This window comes from Periplaneta americana, chromosome 10 (assembly GCF_040183065.1).
Source record: "Periplaneta americana isolate PAMFEO1 chromosome 10, P.americana_PAMFEO1_priV1, whole genome shotgun sequence".
Taxonomy (NCBI): Eukaryota; Metazoa; Arthropoda; class Insecta; order Blattodea; family Blattidae; genus Periplaneta; species Periplaneta americana.
The window spans coordinates 110931156-110956131 of record NC_091126.1 but is presented as its reverse complement, the minus strand read 5'-3'; the positions used below and the strand labels follow the sequence as shown (position 1 = coordinate 110956131).

General features: G+C 35.5%; 1 protein-coding gene across 1 annotated transcript in view; it reads left to right on the top strand.

Annotated features, from left to right (window-relative positions):
• The window catches only part of LOC138707291 (sodium/potassium-transporting ATPase subunit beta-2-like), a 42614-nt gene that overhangs the window by 1207 nt on the left and 16431 nt on the right, over positions 1 to 24976 (top strand). Inside the window, exons 2-4 of the mRNA XM_069836608.1 lie at positions 2879 to 3019; positions 14287 to 14400; positions 24174 to 24355. Coding sequence (XP_069692709.1) covers positions 2879 to 3019; positions 14287 to 14400; positions 24174 to 24355 — 437 coding nt within the window. The remainder of the gene's footprint in view (positions 1 to 2878; positions 3020 to 14286; positions 14401 to 24173; positions 24356 to 24976) is intronic.

The following is a 24976-nucleotide window of genomic DNA, read 5'->3' as shown; positions in this document are numbered from 1 at the left end:
GGATCACTTTTCTTTTTTTCTGCATTATTGTGCAGTGTTACTCATATTTCTCCAAGTGGCGGCCTGAACAGAGACTTCTAACACATGAGTACAGAGTGTTACAAAAGACACATTACAGTACGTCCATTCTTATGCATTCAGAAATTTAAAATAAATGTTATAGTCCAGACACATGATCTGAAGACATTAATTCAACAATTTAAGCCTAGAAACTTAATCATAAACAAAAAACAAAAAAGATCTTTTGAATTCAATATTTTCTAACGTTAATAGAAAAAAAAAGATTTGAGGCAAGTTAGGGGAGGCAGTGCTCCGCATGCCCCTCCCATAACTCCGCCTATGCTCTTACCGTCTCTCTATTTACCTCGCAGAGGGTGGGTTTCGATCTGACGAACCTTGACGAATCTATCAAACATGCTAACGGTAAACGAGCTGCGTGCTAAGCGTCTAAGCTAACGAGACGAAATACGAAATGAGGGAAAATGATTCTACCTAAGTTCACTGTGGAATGACGAGGAATGGCAGGGACATCTTCCATTGTCTGTTTGTTCGTAAGGGGTGGGGTGAAAAGAGAAAAGAAATGCACACCACATCCCATCGTTTGTGTGACCGGCGTGGTGCAGTAATAATTTGGAACTAACGATTATTACTTGTGTATTTAGGGAGAACCGCAACGTGTGTCTTTATATTATGAAGTGTGGATGTGTCGAATGCACAGTTTTATTTGTGCCTTAATTTTATGCACCTTTATATTACAAAGTATGGATGTGTCGAATGCACATTACTAATTTTTTAATATTTAATTATTTTCTCTAGAGTGTGGCCAGTCACTCGGCGTGAGCGGGGAACCAGTAGCAGTAATGGCGAGAGAGGGGATAAGGCTTGGCACCAGCAACAGCTATTGCGTATGTACCTAAAACTCCAACCGAAACAGAATATAAAAAACAAAAGCATCATTTCAATTTTGACGTAATATCATAGAGATCACCATTTTTTTTTTAGTTTAGTACATTCAGTGGTGAATTCAGGGGTGGGCTGGGTGAAATTCTCCCCTCGGATTCCAAAATATCACTCCCGGAGATTTCAGAGTTTTTAAAATTAAAAATATAATTTGTACAATATTATATTTTGATTCACATGAATTTTCAGAAACTAAAATTCTGTAATGTAGATTTTCACTTAGGGGTAGGCTTACTTGTTTTCTCCTGATCTTCACTGGTTGAAATTTAAACGTCTCAGTTTTCAGTCTTGATTGTTGTATTTGAGAATTCAGGTGTGCTGTGTTTTTATTGGCGAAGTTTTCAGTATTAGTTATGTTTAGCAAGTATAATAATTTTGTTTATTGAAAAGGTTACATCCTACAGTAAATACAAATATTTCAGTATATGATGGTAAAACAAGAGACACTATTTATTTTTCCTTATAGGAAAAGTATTGAGATGTCACTGGAAAGTGCATCCATTTCATTCAATAAAAAAGATTCTCAATTGGCTTTAAGTGAAAATGAAATCTGTGAAGTGGTAATTCCATCTGTGTTACAGTCATTTAGTGCTGTTAGTGGTGAGTCAATGAATAAAATGGTTGGACGCGAAATCAGATATAAAAAACGATGAGAAACCAAATATCATAGGTTGTACCAGTACTTTGATTGTACTCGGGGTGGTGTCTTTTGTAAGCTGTGTGAAATGCATTTAAAAGTGACATCGAAGCTCTTCAAAAGCAGATGGTGTATTCAAATCAATGTCCTAAAAAAACTTTACTGAAAGGCGCATTGGTCTAATTCAATCAGTAACTACCTGTAGACATATTGAATTAAGGCAGTTTATGTAAAAATGACACTTAATACCCGCTTCATTTACAATTTTGCACAGAAAGATAGTTCAGATTCACCATGTTTAAGTAAAAACATTAACATTTTTTAAATACCTATATTAATATTTTGTAGTAGGCCTATTTAAAACAAGTATAAACGAAAGAAAGCTCACTTTCTTTAATCGACGCCCTTTATCTATGTTCTTTATATAGACTGGGTCTGTCGTTGTTATGTAAGGTCTAAATTATTGCTTCTTTTGTTGTCTGCTCCACCTCGCCCTTCCCCAGTACAGCACAAATCTCTTGAGGGTGGAAGTTCTGAACTTAGCACTGAGTACATTCATCCCATTCACGAGCGTAAAATTCATTACAAAATTGAAACAGTGGGAAATCGACATATTTCGGTTAACATAAATTATAGGTACTAGCTAAGAATTTTTACTGTAGTTGCGTTGTGAAGCAGGTAATTTTAGTAAGTACTATCATATCCATTGCTGCGAAAGACATCATGGACAAATAGGAAACGAAGGCTGCCTTCCAAAGTCGATACATTGACAATTTTCTGTTATAAGTCACATTCTTCATACAGCATAAAATCCATTTTAATGTCGCAATATGTAGACCTAAGCATAAAACTTGGTTCTGAAATTAGAAATGTAATAATGTTAATAACAAGAGTAACATTTCTGGATCACGTAAATAATATATCTAGGGAATATAAAGTACCGGTGTATATATATGCTTTCACGTGTTAATTAACTAGGTTACCTTGTTGACAAGTTTCAGCCTGTGGACTATTCTCAGAGCTGAATGGCCTTTGCGCCTTCTGATTGCGTTTCCTGTGGGGGTGTACTTGTGTAGTCGCCAAGGTAATCTAGTTAAAACGTGAAAGCAGATATGTATTTTATATTCCGAAGTGATATAATGTTAAAAGTTGTGTAATCAAGATGTAAAATATCTAGATCAACTATTTAGCAATTATTTTCACCTGCAATTCTTGAGAGAAGCTTTTTTTTATTATACTGAAATAGTGTCAATATTGTAACTTCTTATGTTTGCATTCCAGGTGTGTGTTTTTTATTTTACGTCTGCTTTTATAGCGGTCTCATTGGCTTCTGTTATTTGTGCCACATTGGATTGATGTCAACAGTAAGTCAATTTGAACCAAAAAACAAATTGGGGCAATCACTCATAGGATCCTCACCAGGTACTGTTTATCTCTGATGCAAATTACAGCTCTGTATCTAATTATTGAAATATTTATAGGAATGTATACAGATTTTTGCAATGAAGTCCTGCGAACAGTGAATTTCCAACCAGTCATTGGTTGATCACTTAGGTGTCAGTCTCATGGGTTTCATTCCTAGCAGATCATGTGACGGAATAGATGTAGTATTGGTTCTTTATAAATAAACATCTTGTACTTATTTGGCCTTTCAACTTAATACTTTCACCGCAAATTTACTGTATTGCAACCAACATACTGTATATCTGCTTTATGCCTAAGTGATTGTAGCAGTTGGAAATTGTTGTTAAATATTGCAGTAAATGTAAAGTAACCGACACATAATATTTGATTGTAAATAATTTCTTTACAGGTATATTAAGACATTAAAGTATCATTGATACGTGGAGGTTGCAAAGCTATATTTGTACTATTTATGTTAGAGAAATACGTTATGTTTCGAAGGTTGCATTTATCTTTGTCTTCATATGAACAAATTTGTGAGACGGTTATTCTGTTCAATGGGATTCTTTGCAAACGACTGAACAGACGTGACAGACGAAACTCGTAATGACCAGAGCACTCTCCTCACACTTTTATTCGTCTAAAGACGAAGGTGGTTTTATCCTTTGAATATTGTTTTTGTTTACTTCATCAGCAATGAAAATGGTCCCATCTATCCTTTCCTTAATCCATATATGTCCAAAAGATATTTTTTATAATATTTTGACAAAAACCGAACATTTGTAAGCTCTTATACCAAAATTATTGCCAAATGCTGTTTTAGACTTTTTCAATGCCTGGACACTTAGATACAGGTTGGGTGGAAAACGACCCAGTGGGCAAATCAGGTACAATTCTCAACCTATTTATTTATTTTCAGAAACTCAAGCAGTCATTATAATTCATGCAATATAATGAGTAATACAATATTTCATGAATGTTATAAGAAGAAAAATAGCGTGTAACTTATTTCTTAACCATGTGGAGTTCAGAAAAAACACTTTCATGTAGGGGTATTTCACATCAACTGGATGCCTTGGTTGTTTTATTGGGACACCCTGCACATCGGTGACGAATTTACCATGTCATTCATAATATCCTCTACGATCATCTCTCACAGATGGAGAACTATGTTATTTTTATTTTATTTGGTGTGTGTACTGTTGGTCCTATTTGAAGGGGAGCTTTGCCGTACTTGTGTTGTGGTGCTGGAACTCAGCTTCTCCAAGATATTAGCATGTACAGTACCATTTGTTGCCCTGGATTCCAATTATATAATTCATTTTAAATGCTGTTGTCCATTATGTGTACTCCCCCAATATTTCGTTTGTAGTTGCAAATAATATTAGGCTGAGGTATTTCTATCCTTTTTTTCTTTTTTTTGATTGAATAACACTGTGACCATAGCAGTGTATTTCCATTTGACTGCAGTAATGTTATTTTCTTTGCATACAAGACATTCATAAACTCTGAGAACCATATTTTTCATCTGTTGGATGCCATCAATGGGAAATTATTGTCGTTTAGTCAACTGTCTAAAGACAGATCTGAACCTCATAAGTGATACCAACAAGGTACCACTTATGAGGCAAGTAGGCCATGAGGTAATAGAGTAGGGTGACTATTTCCTTCCCCCTTCCATTGCAAGCAACACCGATTAGAAATAATCAGTCTTATTTTCCGTTATAATACCGATAGTACTGAAGTTGTCATTCTCTAGGGCATAGACGAATTTAGCAGACGTAAAAAAATTGTCGAAGTACCGATACAAAGAGAAGAGCTAATTTGGGGAATTTCTGTTTGTTGGCTCACAAAGTAATAAATGATAGATTCTTCGAGGTCAAGCTTATTACTGTTAGTAATTTCAGTATGGCCTTGATGAATATCAAAAGATATGCAATACCCTAGTTGTTGAACCATAACCCAAATTTTAAAGTCAAATCAAATAGGTTTCCCAACTTCGTTACCCTGGATGCCAAGCTCAGCACTTATATTTAGTTGGTTACGACATAAATGATCAGAGTTTTTATAACCGTCTTCAATGAGTCATGACCAGTATCATCAGCATTATCAGCTGGAGGAAATAGGTATAATGGTAATATTTTCTCAAGTTACTGTAACCCCTTCTCTTGTAGAATATAATATACCAAATCTTGTGCGTTTTACACTGAGGCCACATAGTAAAGACAATAAATAATAAGATTTTAGATATATGTGAAGAAAGAGAAACACGGCAATGAATGTGCCCACTGGGTCGAAAATGACCCACTTCTGACATCAGTCTCCCTGCATTGCAGAAAACACCATGTAATTATTTCTAACCTAGGAACATATTGTTATAGTCCTACACGCCTTAGTTCAAAATGTGTGTACTAATTTGAACAAAATGTGTCATGGTTTATTACCAACCTTGAATTATTCGGGTTTATTTGTAGCGCTAAATGCAACGTGTAATTATGTCAGTCACAACAATGCTCATCTAAGGAGAAAATTGCGCGGGAATAAAGTTATGATACACAGTAGTGTAAATAACAATCTCATCAGCAATAAAAGAAAAAAAGATCTTTAATAATGGAAATGAAACTAAAATTTCTGGGTGGGTCATAAATGACCCAATGGGCATAAATGGTTTAAGGGGAAATGTATGTGAGACTGGTGATTTTTTAAATTTTATTTTATTATATTTTCTAATGTTTAAAGATTAGATCGCCAGAATTCTATTTCAAAATTCCACCAGAAAGTGTCCTCAAACAATTGTTAAATGCTATGATGCTGCACCAATCTTCTTTATAATTCCAAATTCTACACTTCATTTTCAGAAAGTTATATATTTTTTAAGAATGTATCCAGTGGACTTTGCTGAAATTTTGCACACATGCTTAACTTTGTATATGCTTTATTTCGATGTCAGGATAAATTTCATAGCTGGTATATTTTCCAATTAACACAAAACTTACTGTTGCAGAGAAAGATACACTTTGGAAAATTACTTCTTAAACATCATAAATAAGCTAAGCCAAGTGTCAGAAAAAATTCTAATAGCAATTGTTTGAGCATCGTAAACCTGACAAAAGTTGTTACCGTCAAAACCTATAATGCCAAGCAATCTGGGTATATATAATCTAGGCTGGTACTGGTACCTACATTGGTTTTTGTAAAAGTGGTACATAAGTAAAATGAGAATTATTGAAACTCTTTAAGCAACTCTTGCCCAGAATACTTGTTAAATTTTCATGAAAATTGTCATACATGCTTTACATGTTACATGTAACATATCCAAATTTCACAATGCTATGGCAAATGCTAAGGGTGTTACGACATTTTTAGCAATACATTGCACTCCCATTGATATTTGAGGGGTTCACAACCAGAGTGGACCAAGTCCACAAGTGGCCAGTTTGTGGATTAATATAATCTGGGATGAAGAAAACTTAGCTTTATTCATTGCCATAACAAACCAAGACCGTAACTCATTTGTTACTCCACACAGAGCAGCACTTCCTGTGCAAGGTGAAGGTTGCTAAGTATTTTTCACATCCATAGTGAACCAAGTCCATTACTTCACAGATCATAATTGCTTGTGAGAGAGTGTGTTTTCTTTCGAACAATAACATATCTACAGATGAAGATGAAGAAGAAGTGTTGTTAAGTAACACTTAAAGGACAATACTTCTACTCTCAAACATATTATTTTATATTCTGACAGCTGGTGGGGACAGAACAGGAATATACAATTGCTACTCACACTTTCAAAGCTTGTTCATGACCCAGATATAATAGATCATATGTTTCTGGTGTCTGGACATTAGTTTCTCCCGAATGATTCAGAATTTGGATTGATTGAATCTGCAAGCAGGGAGGTGCAACGTATCTACACCCCAGAAGCCTGGGTGCAAATTATCAAGTCCTCAAAGCAGAGGAATCCTCATTTTAAAGTGATCAAGATGAATAGAGAGGAATTCTTATCCACAAAGATTTTGGAAAAAGTAATCACGAACAGGAAAAAGTCTGCTGATGGACAAGCCTTCAATTGGTTAAAAATAATCTGGTTAAGAGGACAGAAAGTCTGGCCTTTAAAAGTGTTTTCAAGGAAACTCTAAATGAAGATGTGCCTTTTTTTAGAGGTAAACTATGCGCAAAAGAAGAGTGCAGGACAATCACTATTATCATTATCACCTGTCATTAAAGATCCCTTATATGGGATGCAACGAAAGATCACTGCAGCTAAGAGGACATGATGGACCTTTTGCCCTATATACCTCCAACTATTCATCATAACTTCTTCAAGAATCTCCCAGTTGAGATTACTACTAGGTCAGCTGACATTGTAAACAACGAAGAAGTTACATACAGTACATAGGTTGATTTTTTAGTTCCGGCAACTATTTTTTTCTCTCGATACTTACGAGGTTACAAACCTTCGATGTAGTCACCAGCGTTGTGTACAACGTGTTCCCAGCGATACGGAAGCCGTTGGATCTCGTTGGCACTGCCTAATCTGTTGATGGTGCAAATAGAGCGGTCGGTTGCCTGTAAAACTTCTTCAACTGTTTGGAAGCGAATCCTTCATTGTAGGGATTAGATCGAAGTCGCAGGGACTTAAATCCCGAGAATATGGTGATAGAGGACTTCCCAACCCCAGCAATTGAACAATTCAGGCATAACTCCTGCTGTATTCTCCCTAGCATTGTCGTGCAGAACGATGGGTGGGTTATCCATAAAATGTCGCCGTTTTCTTCTCAGAGCTGCTCACAGATTGTTTCGCAAAATTGAACAGTAGTACTCTGCATTAACATTCTGCCTTGGGGAACGTATGCTTTAAAATCACACCACCCCAATCATAGGAAGAATCAACATTGGTGGAGGTCAGCCGAACTGTTGTTTTCATGGTGACGCCACTCGTCCGTTCGGTGTTTCAACTGAGGTCTCATGAATTGTAATGATACGCCGTAAGAAGACCTCTCCTTCTCGCTCATGGTGCTGCAAGAGTGTACGAGAAGCGTCACATTGCTGCCATTTCTGCATGTCCGTTAAATCATGGGGAACCCATTTTGAGGTAATTTTCCGCATTTTCAGGTGATCCTTCAGGATGTGAAGCACAATCGAAGGAGCCAATCCTATATCTTGCGCTAATTCACGAATCGTTAAATTCCGATCCATCTCCACTAATGCAGACACAGTCCGTACATGTTCGTCACTTACTGGTGGGTGACCAGATCGAGGCATGTCCAACACACTTTCGCACTAATGCATCCGCACCACAAGCCTCTTGCGGTCCTTGATCGTGCTGTGCAACCTCTAGCACATTGAATTTTAAACCAGCTTCTCTGTTCCCCCTTCGAAAACATTGCGACTGTATTCTGCAACCACTTGTTCACAACTGCTCGTCTTATTGTTATCACTGTGGACGGAAATGGAGGGGGAGGGCGATTTCATTTGCTCTGAGGGAGGGGATGCATGTAAGCGACATGTGGTTTAAATGATATTGCCTGGCTCCTTTGTACAGCATCGCTGCAGCATAGTTGCCACTATTAAAAAATCAACACATATATATTGAGTTGAATAATGCTGATATGGTTATATAGCAAAATTAAAAAAAAAAAAAAAAAAAAAATTCAATACACTGGTTAAATTGTAATTTTTGTTTGATCAATTAAAAGAAACTCACAACCAGAGTGAACCCAGTCCATCTTTTTTTTAAGAAATAAAATTGTTCACCAGGGTTAATAACTAGTCATTTCATACGTATACCACAACTTAAGTTACAGAATATCCTAATTATTAAGTCTACTCTAAAATTAATTTAACTTTTCAGAAATTAATTATGAGCAAGGAACTTTAAGACACGATTTCTCAAAACTATTCCAAGTGGACTTGGTCCACTCTGGTTGTGAACCCCTCATTTATCCTTAATAATCTACCATTGATTTCTCCCTCATTTAAAACATATGTTATGATATGAAGACATGGGGGGAATAATGAAGAAAGTCCATTTTTTTCCCATTTTTAGATTATGGTGTCAGTTTTAGAGAAACTCATGTAGTTTCATTATGTATATTCATTTGCGTCAAAAATTCTAAGGGTCCCATGACATTCTTGATTTAATATAAGTTGGAAGATGGAAGACTGATGAGACTTGATGAAAAAACGATGAATGTGCATTCCAATGTTTCTTTAAAATATAATGCTTTAGTTGTTTTTAGTTGTCAATTGTTACTATTATTTATCTGATTGGTGTTCCATTGTTAGAATTCAAGTCAAAGTTTATTTCTGTTGTTGTTAGAAAAGATAATATCAGGGTCATTCCATATCAAATCAACAAGGCGCTCAACCCGACCGACTCAGATTTCTTTAAAAATTTGAGGGTTTGTTTTACCTGCGGCGGTAACTAAAACTGCCGAGTTTCATATGTCCTGTGCTTTTCGTTTTCTGTCAGTGGCGTTTCAAACATGAAGAAAAATCATATTTTTGTAAGCACACCGCTTCAATTAAAATTATATATCTCAACAACGTCTCCAGATAAATTTACAAAAATTGAGTGATACATTCTTAATGTGTGATAGTTTTTATTGCTTATATTGTTTTCTGCATATATTCAATTACACTAAAAAAAACATGGTGAAACAATTTTCACATATTCATATTTAAAAATGGGGGTTCTATTTTAAGCAAAAAAATATATAGTACGCCTCAATTAGTGATATAATGAACTGATGAGTTTCAACTTGGAATTATCATAGGTTACAAAGATAAATATTGTTATGTCACTGCAAGCGTAAGCTAACCGTATAAGTCGCGATAATTATGTCCCACACATTCGTTGTATTTAAATATATTTGATCATATTATTGAATGTCACTCTGTAATTTAACATGTAGTACATAATTCGATTATTACCTCAAATAAATTATTGTCACATGGATTTAGTTAAACCTGAAGTTCTGTAAGAAATGCTTACCTTTCATTGCTGAGATGAAATAGCCTGATCATCTTTCCAGACAGGATGCTCCGTTGTTTCAGCTGCATTTTATAACTGCTTAGCAAGTATAATACCCATCCTAAACAGCAGGACTGTATGAAACTTGTGTTCCAGGCACTGCGGTGGATTTTGCAAATCAAAGAGCAAGCATTTTTTCCTCTTCAGTATAGCTTTTTTCAGTCACATAAACGGTATTAATGTTTGGGAGATGATCACTTGTCCAGTCGTACAATTCCCTAGGTGTAGTTATTTGTTTATCGGATGGTCTCTGCAAACTAGCACGAGCCGCAAACATTTTTAAGTGTCCCACCTACAACGTCACATGCTCTTTTGCCATGCGATATGCAAAAATATGCAATTCTGCAGGAAATCCAAGATCTTCTTCATGTAATGTGAGGTTCAGGAAATTTTTTTTCTATTTTTATACTGAGCAGAGAATCCATCAGAGAAATACATAATTTTTGTGGTGAATTACAGATGTTTGTTTTAATGACTCCATTAGATATTTTTGAAACAGATGTACAGCTGTAGTGTCATGTTTCGGGCAGTGTGAAATTATTACCAGATTTTTAATAGAGACTGTATCGGATGACGATTCGTTATAATATATTACGAAAGTATGAATGGTTGTCTGCACATTAGTCCTGTGGTATGACTGAATTTCATCTTGGATTACGAAATAATAGTTTTCAGTGAAGTCGCATAACACAACATGGCTGTAGAAATGATTTCATATCACGTAGAAACTTTCTTTGTTCGGGTGATATAAATGAGTGAGTCAGTAAATCACCAAGTTTCTCCAAGAGAGAGTCGAAAAATTTGTCTTTGGGTTTCACTATGGTCTCAACCGTTGATCAGTCAGTCGTCATCCACTGCTTGCAGGTCACTGATTCACTGAAGTTTTATTCGAAACATTTCTCTAAACCCTCTCTTATTTTGAATGGTTCAGGACATTCTGTACATTTCCTGAACAAGCAATTTATATGAGGAGGATTGCACACCATAGCAGCCAAGAAACGTTGATAAGTTGGAAGGTATAAAGAAAAATTTTCTAGAAATCCACGTAGACCTGAAACTTTAATAAATTGCTTCTGGCATGAGTTTTACAATCTGATGAGGACACAAACACAGACAGTATAGTCCCACTAACTCCAGCTAGAATACAATTTCTTGGTCTAAGAGCTGAAAATTTGGAGAATATTACCTTCATTTCAGGTTTAGAATTTTTAAACGCTGCATATAATTCATTTCTGCTCATGTGATTTACTCCCTGAGTCTTTAATCATAACAAATATTTCTTACCAGGCATCATTCTGCTAATCTCGTCAGAACAACAGAATTCTTTAACTTTACCGGCAACAGCCGCGGGTAAGGGTTTTCCAGGTTCCGGATTTGGTGAACACAAAATTCCCTTTTTTTTTTAGCCAGGACTTTGGCTTTCTGAATTATGTATTCGGAAGCTGAAAGAAACTATTTTTGATATATTATTTACGCTCCAGCTTTTAGGTAGTAGTGTTAAAATGGTGATTTCCTCACTTTTACCTGAATTTTGAAAATTTTCCTGCAACTGAGACAAAATTTCAGAATCAGGACTTGATGAAGGTCCTGGTTCCTCGGCGTCTTTAATATCGAAGACTTTATCTTTTAAGACTTTTTCAATATTTTCAAATTTCTGTCTCTTATATGTCTCTTGTTGTAGCCTTTTTTGTTTAATAAGGAACACACCTTGGTCAAAAAGACTTGTATTTAATGAACTTACATTTGCTGTAGAATCGACGTATTCTTCATTACTAGAGTCATTCTGAGGATTCTGCGTAATAACATCATATTATATTTTTTTATTTCATTGCGCACACCTTTTGTTCCTGTTTTAAATCAGGAAATACATTAAGCATCCACGATATAACACTTCTTAAATTTTTCCTCTAATTGCAATGCCCTGATTTCTCGAAGGGATTGCAGCAAACATATAACTTAAAATGCGACTCCATTACATTGCACAAAACTACCACATTCTAAAGAAACTAACGAAACTGCACTTGAAACAGATCGCACGTTTTGTATAAATTGAAGACTGTATAAACTCCCACTGTATAAACTCTGACAGATCGATGATGCAGATAATAATCAGACAAGTACGAACTTGCATGCATGCAGTGTTGGTGTAAGATGGGTTTAAATGCTACAAACCAAGACATTGATATATTTTTTTACTGATATTCCTGAAACGTTCCCAAAATGAAACTTACACCAAGGTGAGAATGCTCTTACCTCTATACCATATATTTTTCGCGAAATAATTTGTGCCCCGCATTTTTAGATATTCAATGTTACAATGTGATTCACATGACCATTCACTAAATAATTCGATACTTTGATGCAAACCTATTTTTATTGAAAAGTATGATTCGTTAGCTTTAAAATAAGCTCAAGTTTAAGATTCTACCTCGATTAGAAGAGAAGTTATGAATTATTTTTGTTGACATAGTATGCAACATTTTTACATTTTTTCTCATATTGACAGAATTGCTGTATGGATATCGTGCATTATTGAGGGCTAAAATTTTACATAATTAATTAACTTAAGGTTCTTTACCATCCCACCAAATTTAATGAAAATCTGAGGTGGTCGGGTTGAAAAGTCCCCTTTTTTGTGTTGATTTGACATGGAATGGCCCATCAGTTAGTATTGAGTTAAATTTGGTGAAAGATTGCTGTTGTGATGGATCTACATACAAACCCAGAATTGAGTCAAAGTACAAAGAAAAAACCAAAAACTTGGCCGTGTACCAGATGCTACAATGAAAATTAAAACCCAAACACATGAAACAGGAGAGGACTGTAAGTGCACTAGATTGAAGTGTTCTCAAAACTTTAGTGAACTAAATAGTAGTGATATCTTCAAACATATTAATAGTCTGTCTGATCGTGATGCTCAGACACTTTATTTGAGTGGTTTAATTGAAATAAAACTCGTAAAAGGAGACGTCCTAGAAAAGGTCAAAATGAAGCCCTTCTTCTTGATTGCAGATATTCGTACAGTGTTAGAACAAAGAAAGATGATGTAGTGATGGACGTACCAGTTTGTTACAAAGGTTTCTTGGCTCTCCATGGGATATGTGCAAGAACATTACAGACCATTCAGGAGCAGTTGAAAGAATGTGATAAGGTTGTACGAGGGAAACATAAAAATCGACCACATGCTATAAGTGATGAAACTAAGAATGCAATTCATGACCATATTCAATATCAATATCACAAACTGCAGTAACAGAAGTACTTAAAGACTAGTATGAAATTATATGGCACAGCAGATTTAAGCCAAGCCCATTCCAAGTTTCTGAGTGCAATCAGACATTTTCTAAAGAATGGACAGTGTTATTCTCCTCTAATGGAGCATACAAAAGTAAGTTATCTGTGCCTACAAGACCTCTGAAACAAGTAAAAGTAGAAATTGAACAGCCACGTATTATGTCATTAAGATCTGGGAGCTACAATGCATCATGGGATAAAGTAGTTTTCACAGATACAAGAAAGAGAAAACCTTCAAGGCTGCAAGAGGGGGAATTTACTCTACCAGATCCTGCTTACACCGAGATCCTACCAATACCTTTGTTAAAGTGGAAAGATTTGAAGGCATTTTTTTATAATTAATATTTAGTCAGTAGTTTACATCTGTAGTACTATACAATATTTTACTTATTTAATTTTTTACTTCCAGGAGTTGTCAAAGCTTCTCACGAAAGAAGAATCAAAACTATTCTATGACAATATACCACACTGTGAATGACTGCAGAAGATATGTAAATACATTCTCTTGCTCCATTATTTTATATAAGTGTAGTGTGTTAAATTGCATTTATAGTGTTTTACAGAGTCCAAGTTTGAGTTAAATCAAGTAAAGTAGGATAGGCCTATTAACAGTGTTCTACAATTAAGGTTTTGCTCATTCACCTTTATTTCTGCTTGTATTTGTTCATTATAACGTTATTGTTGCTCTTTCTCCATTTTTGGTAACGAAACTTTGTGAATCCATTGTTATAACATGTAAGTGTAATTTAATTGCAATCATTGTATCCATTATTATAAGACATGAGCAGTAAAGCGTTTCAAACTTTAAAATTGTAATATTTCAGAATAATGGAAATGTGACATTCATCATTATTCCCACCATGTCTTCATATTTCAGCACTAGCTTCAGAATCTCTGATATTAAATTGTGTCATTATAAGAATAATTGTTTGTTGTTTAATTTATTTTCTTCTAGGTCTGGCATTTAAACCTACGCCTCCAAATATTGATTATACTTTGATTTGGTGCAAGTCCAATGACACAAAGGACGTGGAGTATTGGGTGGGAAACCTGAACAAATTCTTGGAAGGTGAAGTTGTGTTGTTGAAATACTTTCAGTCTATTGGTACTACAATGGAGCAGTTCATCAGAATAGTATTATTTTGCCATATAATCGTTACCACATTACGTCATATTTTCCATCTATTAAAACATACTGTTTCAAATGTGATAAAATCTTATTTTACAGTTCATAACTTAAAAAATTTAATTATATTATAATTGTGGAATTATAGCAAGTTCAGCAGTTTTTCTGAAGGGAAAAGGTGACGATATTGATGATTAATAAAATTTTCCTTTTGAACTTTCATTCGGAACCTATTATCATTTATATAATCACAAACCTATAATTAATAATTCATTCTGGATAACTCTGCAGGGTCCTCGCTCCACAAACAAAAACCATTGGATGAAGCTCTATTAACAAACAAAAAATTCATTCAATAAATTCACTCCTACTTTTGCATGAGTCTGAAAATATCCTACCATCAGTCTACACCATTGGCACGTCTTGAGTAAATTCTGGGGCACTCTTTGAAGTTGTAATCCTAGCTATTGTAGCCCGAAAATTGTATTTTAATTCTTCTGTTGTACATGGATTATTTGCATATAATTTCCCCTTCAATGTCCCCAAGAGATACAAATTGTTCGGATTTAAATCCGTTGCCAATTTTATTAACAAACACTTGTCTTATTGCATTCAGTGAGCTTTCCATCCTTCCGAAATTACTTTTGAAATTTTACAGCTTTTATGCTTCATATAAAGTCTGCCGAGTTAGCTCTGTGGTAGCGTGTCTGCCGCCTCCAGACTAGCCAGGTCGGGTTTGATTCTGGCAAACAATACAGTAGCGTGCAAATTAATCTGAACACGACATATTTTTACATTTTCTGTCATTGTTGGCCTCACAGCTGCTCATAGTGCTTTAATTGACATCTGTAGTACGTGTAATTCCATTGTTGAAGGTCTGTCATTATTTTTTTTATAATATGTGACATTTTGCCTGTCGTTTTGTACTTATAAGCATTTCAGTTGTGTTGAAGACTTAATACTGCAATCCTGTGTACATTCTGTCGTCTTCAGAAATGGATACAACTCCACGAAAACGGTCTAAAATTATAACATTAGCAGAGCATTCTTCTATGACACACAGGCAAATTGCTGCAGAATGTCACATCCGTTTGGCTACTGTTAATTCGATCATAAAACGATACAGGGAAACTGGATCCATCACACCCCAGAAAAATGGAAACTGTAGCTGGAAAAGGAAGACTTCACCTGCAGATGATCGTTTGTCAGGAAAAGTAAATTAAATCCTAGACTAACTGCTGTCGACTTAACCCTCGAGTTAATGGCTATCACTGGGGCGAATATTCACGTGACAACAGTGCTGCGTAGGCTTTTGGAAGCTGGACGAAGGGCTCGTAAGCATATTAAGAAGCAACTGCTAACCCCTGTTATGTGCAAAAAACGCTTAATGTGGGCAGAATTACATCAACACTGGACAGTGAATGACTGGAAGAATGTACTTTTTTCCGATGAGTCTCATTTCGAGGTCCACGGCCACCGTGTTTCTTATGTACGGAAAGGATCCGAAAAAGTAACAGCAGCTCATCTCCAACAAGCACCAAAATACCCCCCTAAAGTAATGTTTTGGGGTTGTTTTACACATGAAGGGCCTGGAGCATTAATACCTATCAAGGGAATGATGAATTCTGACAAATATATTCACTTATTGGAAACCAGAATCGTACCCCAGCTGCAAAAATCATTTCTGGATGGCAGAGGTGTGTTCCAACAAGACCTGGCACCATGCCATACGTCTCGAAAAACTACGGAATTCTTCAACAAGAAGAATATTCAGGTACACTCCTGGCCAGGCAACTCACCCGACATCAACCCCATTGAGAACTTGTGGTCAATTTGCAAAAGAAGAATGCAAAAAATGGATTGTTCTACAAAGGAGAAGATGATTTCTGCCCTCATTGGTGTATGGTTTCGCGATGAATAAATGAAGAATATTTGTGGGAAATTAGTGGAATCCATGCCAAATCGTCTCAGAGCTGTTATTAGGAACAAGGGAGGCCACATATATTACTGAGGTATGTCTTAGATCCTTTTTCTTAATCCCGTTTGAGTGTTTTTGCATAAGTAATTACGTTGTTTGGATTAATTTTCACGCTACTGTACCTCTCGTCTCACCAACAGAAAGACAGTGCAGGCAAAGATTTCGGAGCTACTTATAAATAGGGGAGAATGCATATCATGTGTATAATTACCTTAACTAATTATGGACAACACTTATTGAATGTCAGTCTTCCTCGGTTATCTGTTAGTTACCATGATACCTGTTGATTCTTATGTTCACAGGTTCAAACTTTGCTGGGTGAAATTGAATATTAAGAATAATAAAATCATTAGTGTGGCTTCCTCCAGGAAGATGTCGTAGATTTATGCAGCTGATGGAGCTGCAGCTGATCAGCTGTCCCTAATAGAGGGCTCCAGGAAAAATTTCTCCCTTTTTCTCTCCTACATTTAATTTCAACACTGAATAATCTTTGAAGTTGAAAGCATTGTTAAATGAAATACAGATATTAATAAGTATTCAATATTGATATTGACACAATATATTGTCCACACCTGTGGAGTAACGGTCAGCTCGTCTGGCCGCGAAACCAGGTGGCCCGGGTTCGATTCCCGGTCGGGGCAATTTACCTGGTTGAGGTTTTTTCCAGGGTTTTCCCTCAACCCAAGATGAGCAAATGCTGGGTAACTTTCGGTGCTGGACCCCGGACTCATTTCACCGGCATTATCACCTTCATCTCATTCAGACACTAAATAACCAAAGCTGTTGATAAAGCGTCGTAAAATAACCTACTAAAATAAAAAAAATAAAAAGACACAATATATTAAACATTTAAACGATATATTTGACTGACTGTAACAGTAGATCTTAAAATAATTTTTAGTTTTGATTTGACTGAAGCATATTTAAATTTATGAAAATTGTTTTGAACAATATAGGCGTGAGTTCACTGGTAGTTGACCAGTTAAGGAACATTCGTTTCTTAAATCTCCATTTTGTTTGTAGATAAAGTCACAAGGAAAAGATTTCTAGAGTAAATAAGGATATTAAAATGTTGACAAAAGCAATGGTGCTATTCAATACTTGTTTAAAGCAATGTAACATGATGAAGCCACTGACATGGCTCAGTCAGTTAAGGCGCTTGCCTGCCAGTCTGAAATTGCGCTCGGGCGCGGTTTCGATCCCCGCTTGGGCTGATTACCTGGTTGAGTTTTTTCCGAGGTTTTCCCCAACCGTAACGTGAATGCCAGGTAATCTTTGGCGAATCCTCGGCCTCATCTCGCCAAACACCATCTCGCAATCTCCAATCTCAACGACGCTAAATAACCTCGTAGTTAATACAGCGTCGTTAAATAACCAACTAAAAAAAAGATGAAATTTATTTTTACACTAACAGCTTACAAAAATACCAGTAGTTGACCTCTATGTGTCAGTAAGTGACCAGTTTTTCGACCAATAGTTGACCACTACTAAATCAAATTTGATATGGCTATTTTAACACAGAAGACACACTTATATTTTATTACATAAAAATGCACTTGCATTCTAACCAAGACTTTTACCTGCAAAACTGAAAGTTTGAATCGCATAAATATGTCTTTTTTTTATAGTTTTCCTGCGTTCAGAATAAACACACTGCACTGTATTCTCCGATATAGTATCAGGATCTTCTTGTGCTGGCTACTTGAACACATTTGCAGCCACGTGTTGAGCAAATTCATCAAAATCTTCTTCCTCTTTCTTTACCACTTTTCCCACAAAGTAAACGACAAGTTTTCATCGCTATATATATTTCACAATGAACCAAGTTCCGCCTTTCACATGGTTCCCATCATTACTGCTTTGGTTGTTGCCATCTTCCTCAGAAATGTCCAAAAGTATATCATCAATGTCCGATGATAAAGTCTGGAATTCTAACTCTAACTCGAACTCAGAGATATCTGACTGAGAGACCTCTAGTTTTTTAGATTTTTTGCTATCAGACCTTCCTTGATTACTTCTGTCTCTTGTCCTTTCCTCGCATTGTGTTTTCTTCCTTCCTTCCACATTTCTTTCTTTTTGTTAACATCTAAATCCTAATGATATTGTAGCCACCTGTTACTCGTAATATCATGTGGTAACTCATTTTTCTGCAGCATTTCCTCAATCTACACATCTTCTCCATTTTGCTGTGCTTCTTCAACATTATTGTTCTTATGACAAGTCAATATGGCACCATCAGAATGTTGTTAAAATCATTTGGTTGTATGCATCTTTTCCATAATTTTAACCAATTGTAGGAGAGTTCAGATGCCACGTCATCTCCAGTCCATTTTACATTAGCTGCAACAGTTCTGAATTCTTCAGTGCATCCAGGTTTCATAACCGATTCCAAATACAACTGACATTTCACATAAAACTTAGTTGGTTTGAGGTTCACAGTTCCATTTCTATCAACCCACAGACTCATGACTCATACATCCAGAATAATTTACTGCATTTGTGTCAATTAGGAAGGTGTTGCATTTATGGAAGCCATTCTGAGATGGCTCTTTCATCGAATACTCGCTCTGTAATGACTGACCAAAATTTGTTTTTGATACTACACATCTCTTATACTCATATGGCAAATCCTCAACTGCATTTTGCCAGACAGTTTTTAAGGTTGTAGAATGTGTGTAGCATTTAAAAGCGAGGCAAACTGAAGAATTTTATTTTCTGCACACAATTTGGCAACTACTGTGACCACCAATAATTTAGGTGAAGGCATTCTATCTTTCAGCTTATTAGTCAGGGTGGAATGTAGTATTCCATATTTTCTTGCAATTTGAGAATTGGAATAGAGTCATTTGAGCATCCTTAATTCCATTATTTAAGGATTATTTTATATATTTGAAGACTTTTTTTCCATTTTTTGACCTAGTCATACGAAATAGTTGCAAACATTTAAAACACAGATTATATACAATCTACGTAATTTACATAAAAAAGTCAGGAGCACATTTGCAAGTGATGGACACCTACTGGATATCACTTTATTTTAAACTGGTCCAGTAGTTGAATGTCTGGTCAACTACCGGTACTGGTGCTTGATAATAATTAAGAAATAGTAAATGACCTTACTTACTTACTTACTGGCTTTTAAAGAAACTGAAGGTTCATTGTCGCCCTCATATAAGCCCGCCATTGGTCCCTATCCTGAGCAAGATTAATCCATTCTCTATCATCATATCCCACCTCCCTCAAGTCCATCATAATATTATATTCCCACCTATGTCTCGGCCTCTCTAAAGGTCTTTTTCCCTCCGCCCCCCCAACTAACACTCTATATGCATTTCTGGATTCGCCCATACGTGCTACATGCCCTGCCCATCTCAAACGTCTGGATTTAATGTTCCTGTGTCAGGTGAAGAATACAATGCTTGCAGTTCTGTGTTATGTAACTTTCTCCATTCTCCTGCAACTTCATCCCTCTTAGCCCCAAATATTTTCCTAAGCACCTTATTCTCAAACACCCTTAACCTATGTTCCTCTCTCAAAGTGAGAGTCCAAGTTTCACAACCATAAAGAACAACCGGTAATATAACTATTTTATAAATTCTAACTTTCAGAATTTTTGACAGCAAACTGGATGATAAAAGCTTCTCAGCCGAATAATAAGAGGCATTTCCCATATTTATTGTGTGTTTATTTTCCTCCCAAGTATCATTTGTATTTGTTACTGTTGCTCCAAGATATTTGAACTTCTCCACCTCTTCAAAAGATAAATTTCCAATTTTTATATTTCCATTTCGTACAATATTCTCGTCACAAGACATAATCATATACTTTGTCTTTTCGGAATTTACTTCCAAACCTATCTCTTTACTTGCTTCCAGTAAAATTCCCATGTTTTCCCTAATCGTTTGTGGATTTTCTCCTAACAATGAACACCCCTATTAATTCACTGAACAACAAATTTTTACTTTTTGTCTTGCTCCGAAATAAAAATAGGTGAATATTACTAATATGTGTGCCCTAAATCTGAATTTAAAATCGAAATTGTCCCATCATGTACCAATGTCCGGGGAAAGTGAATTGACTTCTTTATAATTTTTTTTTTTTTTTTTTGCTACTGATAAAATTACAACACTCTAGGGATTCAAAATAACTCATAATACTTGAAAAATGTGTACTGGATATGCTAACAGCCATAAGAAAAAGGAAATAAGTGATAAACTCATAAAATGCATTAGAATTTGTTTTCGTTAACAACTCCCAACCCATTCCTGGGGGAACGCTTAGCAGAAAGTGAAATCATAGTATATCTTAAAAACCTTACGTGAAACGAAGAAAAGAGATGCATTTTCGGATTCAGCGCACACCAAACTATAAGGGACACATTGTTTTAAATCGGAGCAAAATTCCTGTTGTTCAGTGATTCGTAGGAACTATAAAAACTGAAAAAGTGTATGTACAGCTGTCAAAAGAAAAAGTGGCCGCTCTCCTGAAATAAAGTTCCCTTTGGGTATCTTCGCTACAATTCGGAGACAGGCGATGTTACATGTTGTTGGACCACGTTGCCTGATATCTACAGTTATAATTGAAGTATTCTGTGTGTTATTCGATAGTGTAATAGTAGCGTTCAGGCCTCTTATTCATGTGGTCCTGCGTTCGACTACAACCTCGTGCTTTTTATGTTTTTTTTTTTTTTTGTTCTGTTTTTGAGAGAGACAAACTATACATAATGGCTCCTTTCTCTTTAACGATTATTTTAGTAATTAACATCAGGTTCATTAATATATTATGCCATGACTTTATCATTATGATATTGTGGCTGCAAATGGAAAGAAAAAAGATTTTATTCTCAATAAAATAACTTTCGTGGCATAAACAAAACAAATTTACTGGCGTCGGCCTTAAAACATTCAAACAATTAAGCGTTGAAAAAACAAAACAAAAAACCACAATTCAATATTTAGTCTATCTTCCTCTTATCTCGATCATCTTGCAGTCGAGTGAGCATGGAATTGACTAGTCTTTGCAAATAGCGACTGTTCTTAGACACGATATTCCAGGAATTCTGAGCATACATACATAAGTGTTCTGTCCATGGCTGGTCTTTCATTGCAAACCCAGCAATCTACAATCTTTCCAATTTTCTGCCTTCCTCTTAGTCTCCGCATATGATCCACATATCCTAATATCGTCTATTATTCTTTTTAACCAGAGACCCACCCAATTCCTTTTTCTCTTTCTAATCAGTTTCAGCATCATTCTTTCTTCACTCACTTTTTCAAACACAATTTTATTTCTTATTCTGTCTGTCCACTTCACACGCACCGTTCTTCTCCACATCCACATTTCAAATGCTTCAATTCATTTCTGTTCATTTCGTCGTAATGTCCATGTTCCTTCCCCATACAATGCCACACTCCACACAACGCACTTCACTAGTCTCTTCCTTAGTTCTTTTTCCAGAGGTCCGCAGACGATCCTTCTTATTCTATTAAAAGCTTCCTTTGTTCATGTTTGCAGTTTTTCTTGGGCAGGATAGGCCTAAATGTGGTAACATCCTGTTGCTTTTCACATACCACTATCTCTTTTGCATCTTATTACATTCCAGAGGGGCCAAGCGTGGAGATGAGGAGAGTGGATTTGACTAATTGGGCCCTCCGGACTTCACCGAAAGTCACGGCAAGGGTTAAATATTAATTCTATCAGGATGTTTGACCCGATCAGAGACCGGGAAATCTCAATTAGCCTTTGCCCCCCGCATCCTGGACTAGCTTCTATGAATCATCAGAAAATCTTAGAGTGTGATTGGGCCAATTTTTCCGAAAATGTGTCCACACTTTTGCCCTCGTAGCTCAGCAGATGAACGTCGGAATTTAGATGTCAACGTCTCAGGTTCAATTCCTCGTTACTCCTTTTCATTTTATTGTGGTTCAAGATAGTATAATGTAATAATACAAAAAGAAAAACTAATACCAGTATTATGCAACTGGATTTTTCCAAACCTAATATTAAATTTATGTTATTTATATCGCTAAAGAACGATTACAATACAAATAACTTGAATATTATTTATACAGTGTCACTAAAGAACGATAACAGAATATTAATGATAAATATCGGTTTGTATAATTAATATAAGATATTATATAATACGTATTTAATTACCGTAATGTGGGGTGACTTTGAACTCTGAGGTGACTTTGAACAGTAATTTAGCTCCTTTCAAAATTAAATGCTGTAGCCAATTGCGAAAAAACTGTTCAAGTTGTCAATAAATTAGTTCAGTTTTTTCGCAATAGGGTACAGCATTTAATTTAGAAGGGTTGCTAAATTACTGTTCAAAGTCACCTCGGCGTTCAAAGTCACTCCGCTTTACGGTATCTAAATAAAATAACCTATTTTACAAAGAAAGATGGTTATTTGTGTTATAATAATTACTTAAATAAAATACAGATTATTTATATTTCGAAAGAACAATAACAATATAAAAAACTTGAATATTCTTTTATAATGCTAATGAAGGAAAACAGAATATAAATGATAACTTGAATATTATTTATATCGCTAAAGAACGATAACAATATAAAAAACGTGAATATTATTCATATCGGAATTTCACAGATTTATTACAGATGTATTTAAGAAATTGTAAAGGAATAGTAATTAGTAACAGTGTCCTATTTATTCTTCTTGGAGCCAAATTTGTAACTTTTAAAAGTGTGGTTACTATGTTGAAGTGTATGTGTTGCAACGGATGCTTGATTTGTTATGTATTTGATTCAGTTATGGGATGCTTGATGTCGTCTCAATGTCGTAATTATAGTTTGATTGTGTTTGTGTGACTATTGTGTATTAATTTATGATGTATGGTACGGAAAGCTGCATATTTGTGTTATAGAAGTGTTACGTATGTGTGTTGTTAATGTTTTGTATGTTTCAAATTGATAACTGATATTTGTTTTGCAATCGCAATGCCTAATTTACGGATTGTTTAAGTTTTGTTTACATCGCGTAAGCTAATTTAATTTTCTTTTCCATTTCTCTTTATGCTTATGTTTTTTGTGTATAAAACTATAGCCCTAACATACATATGTAAAATAGGGCTAACCCCCATTGGAGATACAATAATAATTATTATTATTCATATCGTTATAAAACGATAACAGAATACAAATGATGACTTGAATTTTATGCATATCTCTAAAGAACGATAACAAAATATAAATAACGTGATATCCATAAAGAGCAATGACTGGATATAAATGATAATTTGAATATCATTTACATCGCTAAAGAACGATTAAAAAATAAAATGAAAACTTGAAGAAGGCCCGAACTGACAACCTTTGAATCATTAAACAAGCACTCTACCGCTGGTCTACGAGGCGCAGATATGGAACACTTTCATAGTTCCGGAATTGCTTGTATAAGCACATGCATCGTGTAACATCTCCATGAACCGAAGTGGACTTTGAAAATATTCGCTGTTCACGAGTGCAGCCACTTTTTTTTTGACAACTGTACATAGTCACTACAAATTTCCGGCTTTCTCTAATACCATCATTTCCTGTTACACTGTTGTCAAATGAAATAAAGAGATGTTAAATGTTATATATATCTGAGGAAATATTTTGCTGTGTAGCCAGAATGCTTATTTTTAATTAAAAGATTCCAATGTGGTCAACTACTGGGTCTTGGTCAACTACTGGTGAATTCACCCCTAATGGTAATTTCCAATTCACAGTTTATATGAAGTCCAGCACTGAAGTAGAAGAAGGAAACTACATGGAATGTAACTACACCAGTCCTGCCCCTCCTGAGGGCAAAGTGTGCAGTGTGGACATTGATAGCTGGGATCCCTGTACTTCAGGAAATAATTTTAATTATGATAAGGGCACTCCATGTGTTTTCATCAAACTCAACAAAGTTGGTATTAATTTAATTTCTGTCTGAGTTTCCCTCTTTTAGTTCTTAATCTATATCAACAATGCTAATAATAATAATAATGACGATATTAATATTTTCATTACTAGTCCAAAGTAAGGTGTATGTGCTTATGACATTGCCAAAACCTTAAAAATGAAGCTTTAAGAATGAAATTAGAAATTAATTGGTGGACAGAAATAATACAAATATAAATGAAAATAACATTTATATTCCTACAACTGCTTACGTTGAATAAATTGTCTTTCGAAACTGCAGAGATTAAGGCAAGACAATATTCCATTGTTCAAAATTCTTAAATGGGCCTGAGATATATGTAGTACGGATAGGCCCACTTAATTTAATGTTATATTCCAGTGTAGGAGCATCATGTCTCCCTGTGATCTCATTATTGTGCTCAGATTATGAGCAACTAGTCTGACTATAGGCCTATTTCATATCAGGGATATACTGGGTGTTCAGTTCAAAATGTGTCTTGGCTCGCTGTATGCCGTCATGTGGCTAGCTGATGAGCCTAGAGAATTCAATCTTCCTACACTTCCGCAGCTCAGGTGTATAATCTAAGAGGCAGAGAAGTTGGCTAGCAAGTACGGCGTTCATTCT